Source organism: Lingula anatina, chromosome 4 (assembly GCF_051362555.1).
Source record: "Lingula anatina isolate TDL-2025a chromosome 4, LinAna3.0, whole genome shotgun sequence".
NCBI lineage: Eukaryota > Metazoa > Brachiopoda > Lingulata > Lingulida > Lingulidae > Lingula > Lingula anatina.
Genome location: NC_141770.1, coordinates 27,982,200 through 28,001,398, shown reverse-complemented (window position 1 = coordinate 28,001,398; position 19,199 = coordinate 27,982,200). Strand labels below are relative to the sequence as shown.

Below are 19,199 nucleotides of genomic sequence, written 5' to 3'. Positions count from 1 at the left end.
TTTAATGTATTATCATTTGTTTTGGTAAATGAATGAATGGTTACAAAGTACAGGTAGAATGCAAATTATTTTGGTGGTCAAGTTTGCTTTTACATTTTCAGTTGGTTATTAGTTTTCAATTACTTTTAAAAGTTTCTCCAGTTATTTATCTTGAAATTTGAGTGGTGAAATCCTTTGTTGATATATTAATGACAGCCGTGTAAGATATGAAATAAAGGGCAGAATAAAGGAATTATATCTTAACATTAATAAAAAAAATAGGTTTGTATTGTAGCTGTAAAAGCTCATAATTTCAGTTTTATCCACCTTGACTGAAAACAATATAGACAATAGACTTATATACATTGTTCCTTTAAATGTGTCACCCATGTCCACTTTTGCACAAATTAAAGTTTTACAGGTGTGTAAAAGTGAATAGTAAGTATTTTATGTTTTATTTCCTCCAGATAAGTCATTCATGCTGCCCCAGGTTGAGACTGAGACCCCACCCACCCCCTCTCAGAGGATAGCAGTGCCAGGGTTCAGTCTCACTTCAGGATTTAAAACAGGTCAGTTTTCTTCACAGTATTAACTTTGTACTCTCTGCCATAGACCATAGAGAGATTTTTTTCTTCAGAATTTCTCGAAATCAGTTGCAAAATTCATCAAGGCTTTTTACAGGTAAGAATGGTGCTGTTTTAATGCAAGCTGTTTTACTTTAATTTCTGAAAAAAGACTGCCTGAATATTCAATAATTGTTTATTTCAGGGAAGAACCATAGTTTCAGCTCAACGCAGTCTCCAGAACAAGCAGGTAGGCCTTAGATATTTATCATCTTTAAAATTGAGTTCATTCTCTTCATTGGACACAAAATATAGCAAATATGGTTTTCATCAAATGCATAATGTTTTAATTTACCCAGATAGTTTTCTTTCGAAGAAATTATTTAAATGCAGCATGTCTTTTAACTTAAAATTTATTCACTTACATACTTTTTTTCTGTAGGATGGAAGTTTAAAACTCCACAGAGGGTGCTCTTTGTTGAAGAATTAACAGACATTCTAACAGAAAGTTTCCCTGACTTTTGGAAGCTGGGCCAGGCTTACTTCAGTGGAAACCTCATCCTGAGAGAGGTAGGTGAACTGTATAGATTTATGACTTCTGGAAGCTGGGCCAGGCTTACTTCAGTGGAAACCTCATCCTGAGAGAGGTAGGTGAACTGTATAGATTTATGACTTCTGGAAGCTAGGTCAGGCTGACTTCAGTGGAAACCTCATCCTGAGAGAGGTAGGTGAACTGTATTGATATGATAACCAGTGTGGTTCACTCAGCACTTGTATAACATTCTATTTACCTTTTAGTATTTGATAGCCTTAGAAAAATAATTTTATTTTTATCATTAACCTGTTAAATAGTTTATACATGCATTTTGAGAACTGTAATAACATGATATTATCAACGGTCGTGAATAACCCTCTTAGTGATAATTTTGCTTTCAGACTGAGCGAATCCAAAAGATTGACACTTCAAAGCATGTGGAGTTTAAGGTAAACAAAGTGTTAACATAAAAAACTTACAGATTATTTATAAATAGTTAACAAGTTGATAAGCTGTACATGAACAAGTATTGGCATATGAAGAATAGCTCAGGAAGTTAAGCATATTTGTAGAATGCTGCAGAAAGAGAACATTAAAATCACCATTTGAAGTTAAAGCTTGTCATTGCTGATTTCCCCTAAATCTAATCTTTTTCATTTTATTCAGAAAATGGCTTCTGATGTTATCCAGCTTTTCTCCAATTTGATGAGAGCTGCATTTTTACCTGAGTCCTTGGAAAACATTGATCCAGCTCTGCGCAAAACCTTTGGAGAATGGTCCGAAAGTAAACATGATACTCGGGGCGCCTGGCTGCCACACTGTGTGAGATATATCAGGTGAGGATGTGTGATAATGAATTACCTGTCTATGTAAGGTTTATGAGGTTAGATTAGCCCTAGTCTCAGGCCCAATTACATCTAGCTTCTTCATTTTCATGGCTGCATGTATGCATGCTTCCTAGGCTCTGACTGTCGGCAGCATTTCATTTCACCATTCCATGTCCTGATTGATTTTTCTATCCCAATACATTATGTTGTGTAGACTCAGCTAGCACAATCTGTTGCCTTGTCTCACCTATCACAATCTGTTGTCTTGTCTCACCTAACACAACCTGTTGTATTGTCTCCCCTAACACAATCTGTTGCCTTGTCTCACCTAACACAATCTGTTGCCTTGTCTCACCCAACACAAACTGTGTTCTTGTCTCACCTCACACAATCGGTTGTCTTGTCTGACCTAACACAATTCACCGTTCCGAGATGAGCGGATAAGCTCCGCCCCCTTAGATACTGTTGCTAGGTGTAACAAGCAATAGTCAAAATGGCCACCGAGCAGACAAACATCGTGTCAGATTCCTTAGAGAACATACCAGAAAATATCGCAGTTAATTTCCTTCCGAATAGTGAATCTGTGTCATAAAAGGCTCTTCAAAAAGGACTGAACTATTTTACGCAAGGTTATATTCACAATGTGAAGATTTCTGAGGGAAACGGAACAATTTATGGTGACGCACAATGTTGGCGCTCGATGAGGAAAACTGAAGAACCGCACAAACTCCAAATCGAAATCGGCGATAAAATGTTGTCCGATTCATTTTGTTCTTGTAAAGCCGGGTAAGTTTTTACATTTTCTACTTTTTCCTTACAATTAGATTCTTTTAGAGGTACAATTGTTGCGTACGCCGTTCACGCCTTTCATTTGATCTATCATTTATGTCTAGCCTACTGTAGTACCACAGTGGACATGTTTACATTTGTGCAGTGAAACTTCTGTACACGATATTGAGTCACTCAGAATGTGATAAATATATTTTTGGTCAAATGGTGTTTATTACAAGTACATTATTAGATTTCTGTGTTGTCTTACACACAATAATTAGAAAACCACCCTTGAAAACGTATCGAGTGTTCTCTTGTTTTTTTTTGTTTTTTTTTTTTTTTTTTTTTTTTTTTTGGGGGGGGGGAGGTATAGATTCGAGTAAAGATGATTTTGACAGTTTGTAAAAATAATTCTTACCATATGAAATTTTAAATTTGAAGAAAAAATATTAGTCTCACTGCATCAAGAAAATAATTTAAAATTTCTTCACCAGACAAGAATTCCAAACCACCTCTAGAAAATCAAATGGTTGCTATCTCAGTGAGCTATTTTAGTAGACTGTTTACTTGCATTTTTTATCCCTATTCCCAGTATGTTTTGACTAAATTTTTTTAAAAATATAGATATTTCTTATTTTCATGAAACCAGAATTGTCCGTTTTCAGCTATGTGCTGAATGCTTTTATTTTGCTTTTCCCCAGATAAATCATAACAAATTACTCATACGCTTAAAAGCCCATTCTGTGGTTTTATTATATACTTTTCAGCAATAAAATTCTACAGAGATAATATTTTTATGTACAGTACTGACATCGGGTAGTTTCTGTTTTGGACCCGAGTGTAGTGTTACGTTGTGAAACACTCAAATAACACTAGATGATTTAATAGTATTATTTCAAAACCTGGGTGTTCAAGTTATATGAAAATTCTGTTGAACTTCAGATTACCAAAGATAAGCCACCAAGACATCAACATCCTCGAAAACCTGAAAGGGAACCCATTGGCCTATATTGCTTCAGTGGATGTAGATATACCATTAAGAAAAGTGCAACTTGGCTCATATCTATCTTATCAGGTAAAAATCTGCTTGATATCACATAACATTTCGACAACAAGTTCTTATCAGCTTTTGGCAGAAAAGTGGCAAAATTGGGGTAAAAAAATCACTGTATACAATGAAAGCATTTTTCGCTTCTATATATACACATTTTCATTTAAGTAAGTACAATTGAAAGTTATTTCTACAATTATAATTTATTTTTTAATAATCAATCATCTTCATTTGAGCTTTTATCAGTGACAAAAGTAACTTGAAATAAAGTTATAAAGCAACATATTGACAGTTGTCCTAACTTTATGATGCATGTGGGCTATCCATGTATTAAAAATACTTCCAGCAGACTGAACAGTTAAACCAAATCTAATGGCAATATCCTTGAAACCAAAATTGTGACGTAACTGTATCAACACTGAAAATAAGCAGTCCTCTTGTGTCAAAATTTTAATATCAATCCGACCTTTTTCATGCTGTAGTATATAGTTGTCTGGTATCAAAAATTTGAACAAACTTTTAAACCGCTTTTAAACCGCAACCGTAATTCCTGTGTAATATTTAACTTCGGTTCTTTGTCTAAAATGCTGTCTATTCCAAATTTCATTTGATCCTCAATTTTTGCCTTCAGCTGCTTTTTTTTTTCGTCTTTCAATTTCATGATCATTGACTCCAATTGCTTGATTTTGTTATTTTTCAAGTCTAATTCACCACGCAATACGTGTTAATCTGTAGATATAGCTAACATGTCCATTGGAGAAACCCCTGCAATAAAAAAAAATTTATGTATATATTTACAATTATAATAAATGTATATGCTGACATGATTTCTTATTTAAATATACATTTAGTTTTTAATTATGACTGATTTATTTCAGACAAGAAACATCAAAAGGACAGAGGATTCAGTCCATGGAATTGGGGCAACTCCAGATAGAAAGTTGTGTGACAATGGACAAACTGGAATTGCAGAAATCAAATGTCCCTTCACAGCAAGAAACATGAAAATTTTGGCAGCATGTGAAGACATTGCCAATTTTTGTCTTGAAAACAATAATGGGGAAATAAGATTAAAAACAACCCATGGCTATTACGCTCAAATTCAAGGACAGCTCATGATAACAGGATGCGACTTCTGTGAATTTATTGTATTTACACAATTCAGAGGATTATGCCAGATCAAGCTTACATGACGGAACTTCTATAAAAACTATCCAGATTTTCCAAAGACTTTGCAAAACCATTTTTGTCTAATACTTTAAACTTGAAATAAACTTACACTGTTCTTCTGTCTGAGTGCCTGTACCAGTTTCTGTTTCAACAGTTGAGTCCGATGCATGCGAATTATTCTCATCACTGCAAGAACAAAAAATTATTTGAACGAAAAAAAATTATAATCTATGAAATTTTTGTTATGTATAAAGCTGAAATAGGCATAATGGGGACATTAAATCAAGAATATGCTTCACAGTTAAATGAAATAATTGAATTGAGGCCACAAGTCCATTTTTTTTAAACTTTCTTTACGTCATGGAACATTATCCATAAATTTGGTGATCACTTGTACACTAGAACCAAATAAATTTCCCACTGAATGGATTTCAAAAGTTTTGAGCATGAGCAAAACATTAGGGTCAGCTATTCTTATATCCAGGAATGTACAAAGGATTGTATTTCCAACGGCATTCTTGCTCATTCTGTCTCTAGTGTGACGGGTCCTTTATCTGGAATGTGCCAGAATCATTTGATGTTCATTCCGAGTATTCTAGCGACATTCTCACAAAGCTGTAAGAATTTGAAATTCCCTCCCGAATGGTGTACGAATTTTAAATTTCATTCATTCCGGTTGGTTCTGCTTGTTTCCTGCTGATTGCAAATAAGTGTGACGGGGGTATTAGTTTGAACAAAGCACATTCTGTTGTGTACATATTTCTCGATCATTTTTTTTCCCAAGAAATGAGTAATTGAAAATTATGCCTAATTTACATGTTCTCAGATGTTTTGATGTGTAGTATAATAATATTACCTTTCAACCTCCTGCTATAGTCTTTTTCTTGCTTTTCTGAAGACACTGCTGTCAAAGGGAACAGGATCAGGATAATCTGATGTTGGGCCACTGGCACTTTTGAAATGCTACATGTCATGAATGAAAAAATGTATAGTTTCTATTATAAAGGTTTATAGTTTAAAGGCATAAACATCAAACATATCTTCATAACACCGGTGGTTTAACCAGAAAAAGCCCCAGTAACCAGGGAAAATACACAATTTTACGATGCGTGGCTGTTACATTCCCTGTCCTGCATTACAAACTTACTAAGTCTGTCGCCATATTAATATTCGGCGCCATCTTCACGTTTTGTATACCGTTTACTGTAAATAAATTGTTTTTGGAATAAACTGAATAAGTAAATGTCTGCACTGCATAAATAAGAGCTTGAACTCACCTTTGAACATATATAAGTGTCTTTTGTAACATTCTTAACGCTGAGTTGTGTGACGGCTGCATGCACGAATCCAGGTTAGACACTTCTCCAGCTGTGTTTTTGGCTTCGGAAAAGCAATGAAATACACCCCTTCCATTCGTTCCGGATAACGAGAATCAGATTTGCAACACCCATAACAACAGTGTTTTACTGGCATGACTTTGTCGGAGAAACTTGTCTTAAGTGACAAAAAATGCAAAAATCTTCAACGTAATCTGATACACCGGACAGATGATTGTTTGTCCGGTAAGATGGCGGCTGTTTACACATGCGTATCACGTGACATTAATTATACGGTTCTATTGGTTAAAACAATGCTGTCAATCACTCATCTCGGAACGGTGAATCTGTTGTCTTGTCTCACTTTAACACAATCTGTTGCCTTGTCTCACCTAACACAATCTGTTGTCTTGTCTCACCTAACGCAACCTGTTGTATTGTCTCCCCTAACACAATCTGTTGTCTTGTCTGACCTAACACAATCTGTTGTCTTGTCTCACTTAACACAATCTGTTGTATTGTCTCCCCTAACACAATCTGTTGTCTTGTCTCACCTAACACAATCTGTTGTCTTGTCTCACCTAACACAATCTGTTGTATTTCAGGTCATGTGTTGGTGCTCTCTCTAACTTAGACTTACCAGAAGAATGTCTAAACATCTGCCAAGAGCTGGCCTTTGACATGAGAACACACTGCATGGTGACACTGCTCAAACAAGCTATTCAAGGTGAGGACAACATGTCACTGTTGTTTTCATATCTTACAGTATATACTTTTGTATTTTCACGGCTGTATGAAATAATTAAGGATAATATTTTGTTGTATTTTTTTAGTCAAAAGTAGTTTATTAAATACACGTTTTAATGTGAATTAAAAAAAATTCTGTGGACTTGTAAAAAAAAAAGGAAACTCATCAAAATAATGGCCCATCCACATTCCAAAGGGGCTTACTTTATGAAGAATGCTGGTCTTAAGGAACATCTTTACCCTTCTTATGATTCCTGATTCTTGTTAGAAATGAAATCTGACCCCAACATTGATTAATCTTCATCTGTTATATTACCCAGACATGAAGAACCTCCACCAGAGGGAGTCCTGGAATGTGGATACAGATGATGTGTGTGGTGGCATCACTCAGCTGGTAAGTAGGTCACTGTGACAGTATTTTTGATAAGTGGGTCACTTTAACAATATCTGCTGACCCTTTTATCAGGTGTTATTTAAGTTGTTGCTTAATGTCTAATAATATGTATGTGTTATTTTGTGAATTAAAATTGAATTAAAGTTTTTGCTTATTAAGACAAAGCATATAGTAAATATATAAGATAAATAGATGTAAATTAATTTTACATTATCAATAGAATGTTATATTATTCACTTTAAAAAACAACTTGAAGCACTGATACAGTATGTACAGTTAAAATTAAAAGCAAAAAGAAAAAGATTAGTTCTCAGATGATCTTAGATAAACATTTTATTTTATAAATTCACAGAATAAAAGTTGAAATGGTCTATGATGATTATTTTGCAGCCCCTATTATTTGAGAATATAGTCAATGAAACAATCCAGCACCTCCATGAGGTAGTCATGAAGCTGAAGCCAGGAGAGACCAATGTGAGTTTTATCATAGGCAGACCAGTTGATAGGTTGTTTTCACAATTTCAGTAACTAATTTTTGTAAAGTAATTGAGTGTGTAACACAATGATTTTTAATTTCATATATATTTATGTTATTTTCATTTTGAAGTTTTTGGGCATGTGCTCTTTGAACATAAAAAGGGGCTAATTATTCAGTTATATAACATTTTGAACAAACTTCATAGATTGTCTAAAAACATACATTGTTCTTACTGCTGCAAAAGTTATATGCAGATTATGAATTATAGTTAATATCCTATAGGATTAAATTAATATCATAAGACCTTGAATTAAAAATATGATATACTGAAGTGGCCAAAATAAAGACATGACATTTTTTGAATGAATTACATTTTTTTTTAACTGAGAAAAATAACCATTTTCTTTTATGATCTATTTGCAGCTGTTTGATCAACGAGATGTTCAAATTGAGGCCACAGCGCTGTGTACACAACTTGTGAAAGAATTCTCAAATTGCATCGAGAAGTTGGCCTTTAAAGGAGACACACTAAAGCCAAAGTAGGCGTCTCTTTTTCTTGATTTTTTCAGGACAGATTTTGTAGTACTGTTTGTTCTTTTATTATTATATTGATATCTTGATCATATTTTCTTTCATCGTATATTTTATAAGATATGGAATAAGAATGGTGGAATTAAAAAGGCATAACAGTTGTCTTTCGTAGAACTCGTAATATAGCTCAGTTAAAGTTCATTAGCTGGTAATTTAGTGCCCTGTGTACAAGTTTTTGTTCTTGATTTTTGTTTAAAAAAAAGTCCAACTCTACTCTACAGGAAGCAAACACAGAGTAGCAGTGTATCTGCAGAAGAAGAAACACAAGAAGAGAAAGTTCCAGCTTATGTAAGAAGGATTTCATCAGCTTTTGATCTGAAAATATGGACTACAGTGTATTTATAAGATGTTTTAACATCATTGAACTGGCTACTGCTAGCACATGCAGTTTTGAAAAAGGGTTAAATTTACTCATTTTTGACAAATTAAAGACAAATCAAGCTTTTTCACAAGTTTGTTTTTTATATCTCTTATAATAACTTTACCCCATTGTAAAATGCGGTATGATATAAGACTGCTTTACTAAATGCAGCAGTGATTATACGAACAAATAGAACCAGAACAATTAATATGTCATTTAGTACATTATTCCTGCTGTGAAAACGTGTTCGAATTAAGTTCCTCAGACTAAGTGAAAGTAATACAATATTTTGTCACTATCTTCAGGACAAGAGACTTCTGATAATGTTGAGCAACTGCAATCACACCATCCAGAGAGCCATTCCTAGAATTACTGAGAATATGGACAAACATCAGTATCCTGAGACTGAGAAGATTGCTCAGGTAAGACATTTTAACTGACATTACTGAGAATATGGACAAACACCAGTGTCCAGAGACAGAGAAGATAACCCAGGTGAGACATTTTACCTTACATTTCATGTTATGGGCTTATGAATAGGGAAGTTATTGTGAGATTGCCAATGGAAAAAATCATGTTCTTGTTTACTGAATTGCTGTTGGACTAGGATGACAACTTTTTTAAGCAGCAAGAGGTAAATTTTGATTATGAATTAATATTTTGCTTTAATTTTATTTTCTGTTTGTTTTTGTAGCCCAGGTGGATGCATTTGAGACTCAAACTCTAATTAATTTGAAAAGACAACTACATTTTTAATATAAGATATTTCATAAACTACCTTTGAATCATGTAATCTGTCCAGTATCCTAAATAGAATCTTTGCATTGTGTCCAGGAGGCCATATCTGCATTCCAAGAGGTGGACGAGAAGCTGTTTGAAGCCTATGTGGAAGAAAAGTCCAACCCTATTATTGGAGCACTAGAACAGAACATGTACGCAGGGAGGTTTAACTGGGATGAGTGTCTGAAACCAGTGGGTAAGGGAGAGATTTAGCAGCCTGCATTTTTCTTCTTTTGACCCCCTGCCCCCCCCCCCCCTCCCCCGACCCATCCCCTCCACCCTGCCATGCCTACAGACCTGCTTACTAAGTTACAAGTTTTTGGGTAGAGTATGTTTTGTTTGATTGTGTTAAAATGGCAAAAGACAAGCTTCTTTCTGAATGAGAAATATCTATAGTTAACTTCATTTGAAAGATTTTAGTGGTCAGCTGTCTATTTGCATAATTATGTAACACATGAAAAATTGTGAATTTTGAGATAGAAAGTTTTTAAGAAAATTGTCACATACACATTGTTATTATTCCTTTGCCAGGTGTGAGAAGTTACCTGAAGGAGGCTTTAATGGGGCTGATCAGAGTTCACGCTGAGGTGAACATTTTATTGTTTTATTTTCTAGATGGAAAAATGATTTTAAAAAATGATTAAAAAAATTATATAGACGTTACGTTTGGAACCTAGAAGTTTGAGTAGTCACTCATTAAATTACCACTGTATTTCACTGATTTCAGAAACATAAATTATAAATAATGAAATATTTATATTTAGGGACACTAATGACAGATTGCTATTGAAAGTAATTGAAGCTCTTGCCAACTGTGCCAAATTACTGCAGGAAGATGCATAATTGTTTGAGTAAATCAAACAGTATTTGTAAATTAGTTAGATTTTGTAATCTGTTTGTGGAAAACAACATCTAATATTTTGATATATTCCAGGTATTTGCCATATCTCCAGTATTGGTCACTAGAATACTGACCAGGGTCATTGTGGCGGTCAGTGAGGAGGTGGCCAGACTTATTTTATGTGTGGAAACATTTAATCTTAATGGTGCTTTACAGGTAATCTTTAATATGACATTATCTTCTTGGACAATGTTACTATATGTGAATAGTACTGTTTTTCATATTTTTTCTTAATTACAAATGGGGACTATTTCTTCCCTTTTTTCTATGAATAAAAACTCAATGATTACAGCTTCATAAAAAAACTACTTACTAGCATGAAAAATTTATTTTTCTTTGGTTAATCTTACAGCTCACTCCAGACCAATGCATGCAACCTTTTTATTAAAATTCAGAGTTGTATTTTAATACATTATTATTACCTCCCCCCAACAAAGTTATATTTTTACCTTTGTTAGTTTGGTAGTAAGCAGTCTTACTGATAGTCAAGTCATTCTGTTAGACTAGTATTATTATATAATTGCGTTCTTTTCCCCCCAGGCTCGTCTTGAGCTGATTACCCTACAGGATGCTGTTGCCTTGTACGCCACCGATGAGTCCAGGTAAAACTGGACATTTTGAAACATTTCAAATGTAGTTTTGCAGTGCAAATATACGAGGTCACCTCAGTTCTCTTTATTTCTGCCAAGTGCAGATATTTGTTGAATTTTAAATACTGTAACAGCAACATTTCTACAACATTTATGTGGATACCTTTTCAGTTGAAAATGTAGAATTTTAATCTTTATAAATAAGTTTGGTAAAGATCAAACTAGTAGCTGCCATGGAAGCCATAGAATTTAAAAAGATTTTAGTTATCACAGCAAAATGTTCTCTGTTTTAGAAACTCTAAATATTTAATTTGTATTTTGTTTCCAGTGAGGCTGTCCAGGAGGCCCTAGACTACCTCCCTGAACTGAAGTCTGAGGACAAGAGGCAAGTAGACATTAAACTGTAGACTGGTCTCACTGTAGAACTTGAACACCAGTTGGTCTTAACTGTAAAATTTAAAGTGAAAGCCATTCTAGTCTAATTTGACTCAAAAGAAGTTATTCTGGTCCACTTGATAAATGATTTTGGTCCCAATATTATCATTATTATATTAACCCGTAATTATGATGTTGCAGGGCCCATTTTGGACTGCCAATTCACATATATAAGCTCTGTTGATAACGTTAACATAAGTTGTAATAGTTATAATGGATGTAAGTTTCCACAGGAAGTCCAATAACTTGCTTAATGACTGTTACATGTTATGTTGATTGTGCCCCAGGTTCCTAGAAGATTTGATCAACAATTTTAAGACCAGGATGAAGTTCCAGCTGATGTGTTTCAAGAGTGACCCAGTGCTGAGGGGACCTGCCGCTTAGTCTGCTCTACTACGCAGAAATGACAATAGAAACAAAAGGGACCTTGACAAACAAAAAGGCAACTTCTGCTCTTACTGTATGTGTGGAATTCACTGGAATTCAGTGTTCAGTTCTGAGGGGACCCCCCGCATAGTCTGCTCTTCTACACCGTGATCACCTGTTTGAAGCTAGGAGGAATTTGCCAAACACAAAGACAACTTGCTTGACTCTTGCTATATGTATAGAATTCACTGGCTTAAGCATGCCATAAATAATAGTACTAACATATAATTAATAATTTTTTTGTAATATGCAGGTAAGTGTTATCTGCTAGAGGCCTTGAATCCCCAGAAGAAACTTATTGTTATTATTATTCACTGGATTATCTGTAAGAATTTGAAATATCATCCAATTCAATGACTCAAAACTCCAAGATTAAATTTTGAATCTGTGGACTGGCATGCAATGCATTTTTTTTTTTTCACGTTTGCAATAGTGCCATGGTGCAGTATATCAACTATCGTACTTTATTCATTTGCTTCAATGAACAAATGTGTATTGAAACAGTTTGTCATTGTCGTAAAATTGCCTTTCCTGCTGCTGCATGTACATTTCAATGTAAATTCTTAAACATTTTCAAAACAAACTCATTAAATACAGATGTCATGATACTGATATGGTGCGTGCAATGTAACAGGACGTGACAAAGAAATTGTGCTGCTTTCTTATGTTGATTGTTTAACTTATAGTGAATAATAAATGTATGGAAAGATGGTTCTTCAATATTTACTTTATTATTTACACTGTCTTCAGAAAAAAAACATTTTACTTGGTTTTTCTCACAAAATAATACAGGTTGTATACTGCATCACTATTGTATAAATCAGATTCTAAAATCTTCTACATCTATCTACATATCATACAGTACTTGTTCTCAAAAGTGGTTGAATATTTTTGTTTTAATTAATGCGAAGAAAACATTCTGTGTTTACAAGTATATACAGATTTCAAAACGTTTGTCAATACACAGTCACTTCTCTGAAGCAATCAGGATCCATTTCCCTCAGTTATGAGTGATCTTTCTGTGCCCAGCCATAGTTTTTTGTAATGAGGACATATCGTTGTCATAAAAATCACCTCTTTCCAAATAATTTAAGTTCAGAAACAGACAAAAAATGTATACATTCATCATTTGCTATGAACACAGCACCTAAATGGTCAACACATCACTCTGGATTTCATGACTGAGCTGAGTTTGTAAGTTACTGAGTTTATTTTTCAGTACAGAGAGTCCACTGAATACAATGTTTTCTGGCTTTAAAGCTCCACAGGATTCAACGTTGAAGAAAAATTTGTTGGGTTTTCCACTCATGTCATATGGTGCCTCAACTGAAATGATGGATAGAATTATCTTGTGATGGCATTCCAATATAGAAATTATATCATTTTGAATGAGAATGAATCTGGTCTTTATCATTCTTTCTCTTTAATTTTAAATTTGGGAGAGAAAAAAATTTGTTAATTATTCAAATGTTTTAGACAATAAGTTTATTAAATAAAACAAACAGATTTCACCTGTACTTACACTCATCATCTGGCAACTCTGAGTATTCACTTTTTGGCCTGGAAATGAGTTTGAAAATTCATCTCAGTTATGCAACTTGTATTGAAGTATTATATAAACTTAGATGACATTAACAATTCTCTTTTCTTCAAATAATATACACCACTAAGTTTGAATGAGGATTGGTATAATTTAAATGAAGTGTCACTGCAGAAAATTCTAGAAACAGGTAGTAAATTAAGACTTAACTTACACAGTACCATGTTGTTAAACAAAAAGTATTATTTTTTTACTTTATACCAAATTTACTGCTGATTTTTTCCAAAGATTGTATTGGTCAAACTTATCAATACATTTGGCAAATAAATTTTGAAAACATGTAAGCATCGTTTGTGTCCAGCAACGTACCACTCCTCAGGTTTGGGATAGTCTGTGTGGCGTAGGGCGTTATCTGGGTCATATTCAAACGCCACTCCACTGGTTGGATTCCACTTAGCATGCTCCTTGGCAAATCCCTTCCTGGCAAACGCTCGTAACTTCAACTCCTGTCCCTTGCGTAGCTTTACTATCAGGATATCTGGAAAAGATTGGAAATTGTCACAAATATGTTCATAGAGCTTTGTTTTCACTATTTTTTTAGTTAAAGGCATAATAACTCTTTGTATGAGACCTATATTTCACAATAATAACCTTGTGAATAACTCATAGAAATATAATATATTCTGTTTTACCACAAAAACAGCAGTTATAGCTTTTATTCTGATATTTGAACTTGGCTTTAGACCACGTGACCTCCATTGATGTCTATACTCTGTTAAAATCTCTTAAGAGATTTTAACAAAAAACCAAACTTTTTAGAAAAAAACCAGGGACTAACTTTGAATGTAAAAATGGATTCATTAACCATTGGTAAGTATGGGAAAATTGTTGTTTACTCCAGGAAAATTCATTTTTTGGCCGAAACGAAGAGTTATTATTGCTTTAATATGACATAAACAAATGAAAATCATAAATATACTTCCTCTGTTGTCTTGGACTTAATAAAATTTCAATTCCAATGCTAACTGCAAATTGATTTCTTACATTTTTCCCCTTTTTCTGTTTTTACCAAATTGAAGAAAAACATTGCTGAAATGATTTTCCTTGGGATTTTAAACTGTGTTCATTTTCTGGCCATATAACATGCTACTTATGTCAGACCCTTAGCCAGGGTTGGGTTCGGGGGTTCAAAAGAACAACCCTTTTTGCTGGGAAAAGGTCCACTCTGGGTACGATTTGATCTATGCACTTGAGGATTTTATGGTAAAAGGTCCACTTTTTCAGAAAACGAACCCCCCCCCTCTAAAATTGCTGGCTACGGGCCTGTATGTGATGACTGTGCTGATGAATTCTTCCTCACCATCTGTTTCACCATATCCTTCTTCCTCTCTGTGTTTGGATGTCACCTGAAATGAGTGGGAACATTTCCACCATGAGTGCATACTGTCAAAAATCTGACTGTCCTTAATTTATAATATGATACTGACTGACAAAATTTTGGGGGACTGGTAGAAAAGTGTATCCAGCAAGTTCAAGGGACTACCAACAAGTTTAAGAGCAGCTTTATTGAATTTACAGTCAGTCTGGCAAAAATCCTTCAGGCAATTTTTTTATAATTGCCAGTTTGAATGTCCAACATTCTGAAAAAATGTATAGCATGTCTGAATATCTACGTAAACTTTCTTCACCTGTCAGTGAGATAACTGCAAATATTTATTATAATATAACTTATGTCCAATGCTTGTAAAATAAGACATCTATATTCGGCCAACAAAACCTTTAGCAAAGAAGATAACAACTGATCACAATAGCATTGGATATTGTTGTAAAATTTCATTCTTGCAAAACAATGGTATGTTAATTGTTGGGTATTGGATAAAGAATGGTCATCTTCCTTACATAACAAATCATTTCATTGTGACATCATCAAATTTAAAACAACAGAGAAACCTTTGTGTAACATTTGACAACACATGACAATACAGTTGTGACTTCACAGCCAATTGTCATGGTAACCAAGTGTCACCACGACATCCTCACAGTTGGTGACCTAGACAAAGGATGCGATGCTCTCATTGAGTGTTCCTGGTTACAGAGTCCCAGACATGGAACAAAGTTTTAATCCCTTTAGCCACAGTATTTTATTCAGTCATACCTGGCGCCCCAGTGTACCCTCACTACAGCAGCTGTGTGTGAAGCGTATCAGGAACGGGGTGACGCTCAGGAGATTACAGCAGGTACATATACTGAGCACAGTTCTCATTTCAAGAAAACTGGGATCAATCTTGGTTAAAATTTCTTTTTATGTTTAGCGTACTTAAAAATCAGAAAATTGAAGTAATTTAAAATGTTAATATATCAACATTTTAAATTGAAGTAATTTAAAATGTTGATATATTAAAGGGAAAATGTTTAAAATCTTATGAATTTCCCCAATTTCACAGTAAAACTTTGCAATAAATGTTTAACCTAGCTATTACTTACAGCTTTTAACGTCTGAATTTTATTTTATTATATACTCCTGGGTGCAGGGTTGTTGTTTACTAGTAAACATATGGTGTTTAAAGTGAACTATCAATATTCATTTGGATAACTTTTCGTTCTTAAATAATTTCATCAAGGTGACATATAGCTTGATATAACCTAATTTCGTAATTTTTTCAACAGACCAGTTCCCTTCCTCTACCCAGAAGACTTCAACTGAGCCTCTCCAATCTCAGTATGGATGACTTCCTGATAGACCCCCCTGCCGTCACTACGGAACACCTGCAGGAACAATGTTATCCTGCCGTCTGCCGCTTTAGTGGGGAAAGAGTCTATCTCAAAGTGATCGACTCCAGAGACTCAGCAGGTAAATTTAAACTGTTTTCCCAAGATGAATGTGGACCTTTAAAAAAAAATCCTGAAACTTGAAGTGCTATATATATAGATTGCAGAGGTCACTAACAGAGCACCAAAATATTTGCATTTTCCAGTATAAAATTTCAAATCAAAACTAATAATTTGGTGAAACTCTTATTTTTCATTCTTTTTCTTGTAAAAGAAAATTACCTTTAAATTAAAGAACAAGCCAAGCATAAATACAGCACTTTTTGTTCATGGTATCCATTGTTTGACAAAAAATTGGTCAAATATTTCACTTGATATTCTAAAAGAAAAAAGACAAACTGTTATTTTCAGATCCAGAGATAGTCCAGTCCTATGTCAATGACCCATGCTACATTACGCAGTTCCACACTTCCAGACACACGACCTACGTGCTGAAATACACCAAAACCCTCACTGATCTTCTGGACGCTCACAGGCGAGTCCAGATCGATATCCCCGTGGAGACCATCTGGGACCTTCTCCACAAACTCGCCAACCTCATGATGACTGTGCCACATGACGCTATGACATTTCCCAGAACCCTCCACTTCCTGGATGACCAAGACAAGCTACATTTCCGTCCCTCTTCAGTGGTAAGTGCCACATCAGACCGACAACTCAGCTGGATTTTTCCTACCCTGGGTGTCTATGACCCTCCTGAATACTTCCTAGGTGAGGCTATCACAGAGAAAGCCTTAGTCTGGCAGTTTGGCTGTATAGCTTATGAGCTTGTCACCTTGACGCCGGCATTTAACAGAGGGTTCCACACTCTCCAGGGTGGTGCCCCCACCTTCAGTATGGCAGAGAAGTACGCTGAGATCACAGAACTGACTAAGAGATGTCTCAAAGTAGACCCAGCTGAAAGACTCTCTTTACAGGAAATCAGTGACATAACATGTCAACACATCAAAAAGGAGACAAGTGTGTAACCAAGCTCCACAAACTGCCTGAAGTTTACTTTCTTGAATTGATTTTGTTTCCCTTTAACAGCAGTGACACTATTTCTTTTTAAAGTTTACTGACAGCTTTACAAGTATGAGGTTCAATTGTGTTATTCAGAAATAAATTGTTATCCTTTGAAAAGTAAACTTTTGTTAAAACAATCACATCCATCCTCTCAGTCTGGAGCTTAACACGGTAACTACTTTAGTGAACATATATGCATATATATACATATATATTAATTTTAATATCCCCCCCTCCCTCCCTCCCATGCACTCACTGCAAACAATATCGACCAGCAAGCTATTCATGAAATCCTCCCAGTTTTCAGGTCATATATCACATGACTTTATGAATATGTTTTCATATCTGAAAAGGTCAATAACTCCTACCAGTCCAGCATTAGTGTTACTCGAGATCATACAGCAGGTGAAGGTTGATCTTTCCTGTATCTGCATCACAGGTCACATGATTTCATTATTACACTATCATATCTGAAAATGCCAATCACTCTTACCGGGACAACTTTAGGGTTACTGGAGATCATATCTGCTGTGGTAACGTGCCGCGTCTGATCATCTGTACACTTCACTTCCAGCTGGAACTCCACTGAACATTCGGGACAAAACTCATCACATGTGCAATCCTGGAAATCATGGGAATGTAGACATTTAACAACAAGAATACAAACAATGAAGGCAAGGGGGAGGAGGGGGAGACTGCATTTAAATTAAGCGAGTTTGGTACTGACTATCACTGAATAAGCATACATAATTATTATATTTATTTTTTGTTATATATTTAATATATAACAAAAAATAAAAATGAAATGGAACAAAAAATCACACTGGGATTGGGGATTAAGATTTGAAAAGGCTAGTTTATATAAAATGCTATTAAATCATTGAGCACTTTGCACCAATAATTGTATAAATTTACCAATACATGCCAATAAATGCAGGCAGAAATTGTAAACAGAAAAAGATGTGTGTGTGTGTGTGTGTGTGTGTGTGTGTGTGTGTGTGTGTGTGTGTGTGTGCACGCACAGGAGAGGAGCGGGGGGGGAAGGGGGGTCTGGCCTCACCCTGGAGTACTGCATCCTGTCCACCACCTCATCACTGGTCAGAGGGATGAGACCCACTCGGTGTGCTATGAACTCATCATGGAGGACACTAGAGTTTGCCTCAATCTGGACCCAATCAATGGCTGAAATTGCAAATTAAAAGTATATGAAATGTAAAGGAGACACAAGTAATCAACAATGTAATACCACCACCATATTCATTTCATTTGACTCTTACAGTTTCTTAGTTTCTAGCCTTACCGAGAGTGGGAACCTCGGCGATCACAACTCTTCTCATAGCATTGGCAGTGCTGAAAGTAAAATAAATATTTTAGTACAGTACAGTAGCTAACAAAAAAGGTGTACAGTAACTTTGTTCTCTCAAATTCTAATGTCATATATAGTGACAGATAATCCACCCACCAAGCCGACCATTGCATTATATGGTGATCTGATAAAGAAAAACAGTACACGGTGAGTAAGTTACAGGTACTAGCTGGTATCAAATTAAGTAAACTAAATCAAATGACAACATTGACACTTACTGCCGCTTTGTCAGCCTTTTTTTCAGATAATTACTATTTAAGTAAACACTCAAATCATTACCTTAGATCTGTATCCTCAAGAACAAACTTTATATTTTCGTCGGTCAATTCGGAAACATGTATAGTTGGTTGATTTGCGTACGGCATCGTGATCTTTTAAAACTGCCAGTAACAACAAACATCCGCGTGGGATCTCCCGGTATATTTCAAGTATGGCCGCCCTTGGGAATGCTCCAAATGAGGGGGCGTGTGGTTGTTCTGTTTTGTTTATAACATTTAACTCCATAAATAATAGATTTAAGAATAAATATAATAATTTAATTGCT

General features: G+C 35.0%; 4 protein-coding genes and 1 long non-coding RNA gene across 7 annotated transcripts in view; 3 read left to right on the top strand and 2 right to left on the bottom strand.

Moving 5' to 3' along the window:
• The window catches only part of LOC106169064 (exocyst complex component 2), a 23,552-nt gene extending 10,926 nt beyond the window's left edge, over positions 1–12,626 (top strand). For all 3 annotated transcript variants that reach the window (XM_087010980.1, XM_087010979.1, XM_087010978.1), the window contains exons 13-29: positions 447–548; positions 748–792; positions 985–1,112; positions 1,479–1,526; positions 1,744–1,913; positions 6,818–6,939; positions 7,280–7,353; positions 7,744–7,827; positions 8,255–8,370; positions 8,644–8,710; positions 9,089–9,205; positions 9,618–9,759; positions 10,095–10,150; positions 10,498–10,620; positions 11,005–11,066; positions 11,383–11,439; positions 11,777–12,626. In XM_087010980.1, the coding sequence (XP_086867106.1) occupies positions 447–548; positions 748–792; positions 985–1,112; positions 1,479–1,526; positions 1,744–1,913; positions 6,818–6,939; positions 7,280–7,353; positions 7,744–7,827; positions 8,255–8,370; positions 8,644–8,710; positions 9,089–9,205; positions 9,618–9,759; positions 10,095–10,150; positions 10,498–10,620; positions 11,005–11,066; positions 11,383–11,439; positions 11,777–11,873 (1,610 nt within the window). In that variant the 3' untranslated portion in view covers positions 11,874–12,626. The remainder of the gene's footprint in view (positions 1–446; positions 549–747; positions 793–984; positions 1,113–1,478; positions 1,527–1,743; positions 1,914–6,817; positions 6,940–7,279; positions 7,354–7,743; positions 7,828–8,254; positions 8,371–8,643; positions 8,711–9,088; positions 9,206–9,617; positions 9,760–10,094; positions 10,151–10,497; positions 10,621–11,004; positions 11,067–11,382; positions 11,440–11,776) is intronic.
• LOC106173463 (uncharacterized) lies at positions 2,399–5,022 on the top strand. Its single transcript, XM_087011005.1, has 3 exons — positions 2,399–2,690; positions 3,618–3,750; positions 4,605–5,022. Exons 1-3 carry the CDS (start codon positions 2,605–2,607, stop codon positions 4,917–4,919), a joined length of 534 nt encoding a protein of 177 aa, XP_086867131.1. The 5' UTR covers positions 2,399–2,604; the 3' UTR covers positions 4,920–5,022.
• LOC147762702 (uncharacterized) lies at positions 3,399–6,556 on the bottom strand. Its single transcript, XR_015333892.1, has 4 exons — positions 6,174–6,556; positions 5,753–5,859; positions 5,006–5,082; positions 3,399–4,491 (listed from the first exon to the last, which is right to left on the bottom strand). It is a non-coding gene; the product is annotated as an uncharacterized LOC147762702 (long non-coding RNA).
• Positions 12,623–19,199, bottom strand: LOC106169073 (DNA-directed RNA polymerase II subunit RPB3). The gene is made up of 8 exons (XM_013548379.2): positions 18,935–19,199; positions 18,590–18,639; positions 18,350–18,471; positions 17,783–17,911; positions 14,816–14,861; positions 13,825–13,993; positions 13,438–13,475; positions 12,623–13,241 (listed from the first exon to the last, which is right to left on the bottom strand). Exons 1-8 carry the CDS (start codon positions 19,018–19,020, stop codon positions 13,063–13,065), a joined length of 819 nt encoding a protein of 272 aa, XP_013403833.1. The 5' UTR covers positions 19,021–19,199; the 3' UTR covers positions 12,623–13,062.
• LOC147762701 (uncharacterized) lies at positions 15,008–17,314 on the top strand. The gene is made up of 3 exons (XM_087010998.1): positions 15,008–15,692; positions 16,123–16,306; positions 16,636–17,314. Exons 1-3 carry the CDS (start codon positions 15,522–15,524, stop codon positions 17,250–17,252), a joined length of 972 nt encoding a protein of 323 aa, XP_086867124.1. The 5' UTR covers positions 15,008–15,521; the 3' UTR covers positions 17,253–17,314.

Bases quoted from the DNA above. Each gene is read 5' to 3' on its own strand.
- LOC147762701 (XM_087010998.1), top strand. From the start codon at position 15,522: ATGCTCTCATTGAGTGTTCCTGGTTACAGAGTCCCAGACATGGAACAA. The intron at 15,693-16,122 runs GTACATATACTG...TTTTTTCAACAG, and splicing joins CGCTCAGGAGATTACAGCAG to ACCAGTTCCCTTCCTCTACC. The intron at 16,307-16,635 runs GTAAATTTAAAC...TGTTATTTTCAG, and splicing joins CGACTCCAGAGACTCAGCAG to ATCCAGAGATAGTCCAGTCC.
- LOC106169073 (XM_013548379.2), bottom strand. From the start codon at position 19,020: ATGCCGTACGCAAATCAACCAACTATACATGTTTCCGAATTGACCGAC. The intron at 13,994-14,815 runs GTGAGGAAGAAT...AATCTTTTCCAG, and splicing joins AGGATATGGTGAAACAGATG to ATATCCTGATAGTAAAGCTA. The intron at 13,476-13,824 runs GTACGTTGCTGG...ACTCATTTCCAG, and splicing joins TATCCCAAACCTGAGGAGTG to GCCAAAAAGTGAATACTCAG.
- LOC106173463 (XM_087011005.1), top strand. From the start codon at position 2,605: ATGAGGAAAACTGAAGAACCGCACAAACTCCAAATCGAAATCGGCGAT. The intron at 2,691-3,617 runs GTAAGTTTTTAC...GTTGAACTTCAG, and splicing joins TTTTGTTCTTGTAAAGCCGG to ATTACCAAAGATAAGCCACC. The intron at 3,751-4,604 runs GTAAAAATCTGC...GATTTATTTCAG, and splicing joins GCTCATATCTATCTTATCAG to ACAAGAAACATCAAAAGGAC.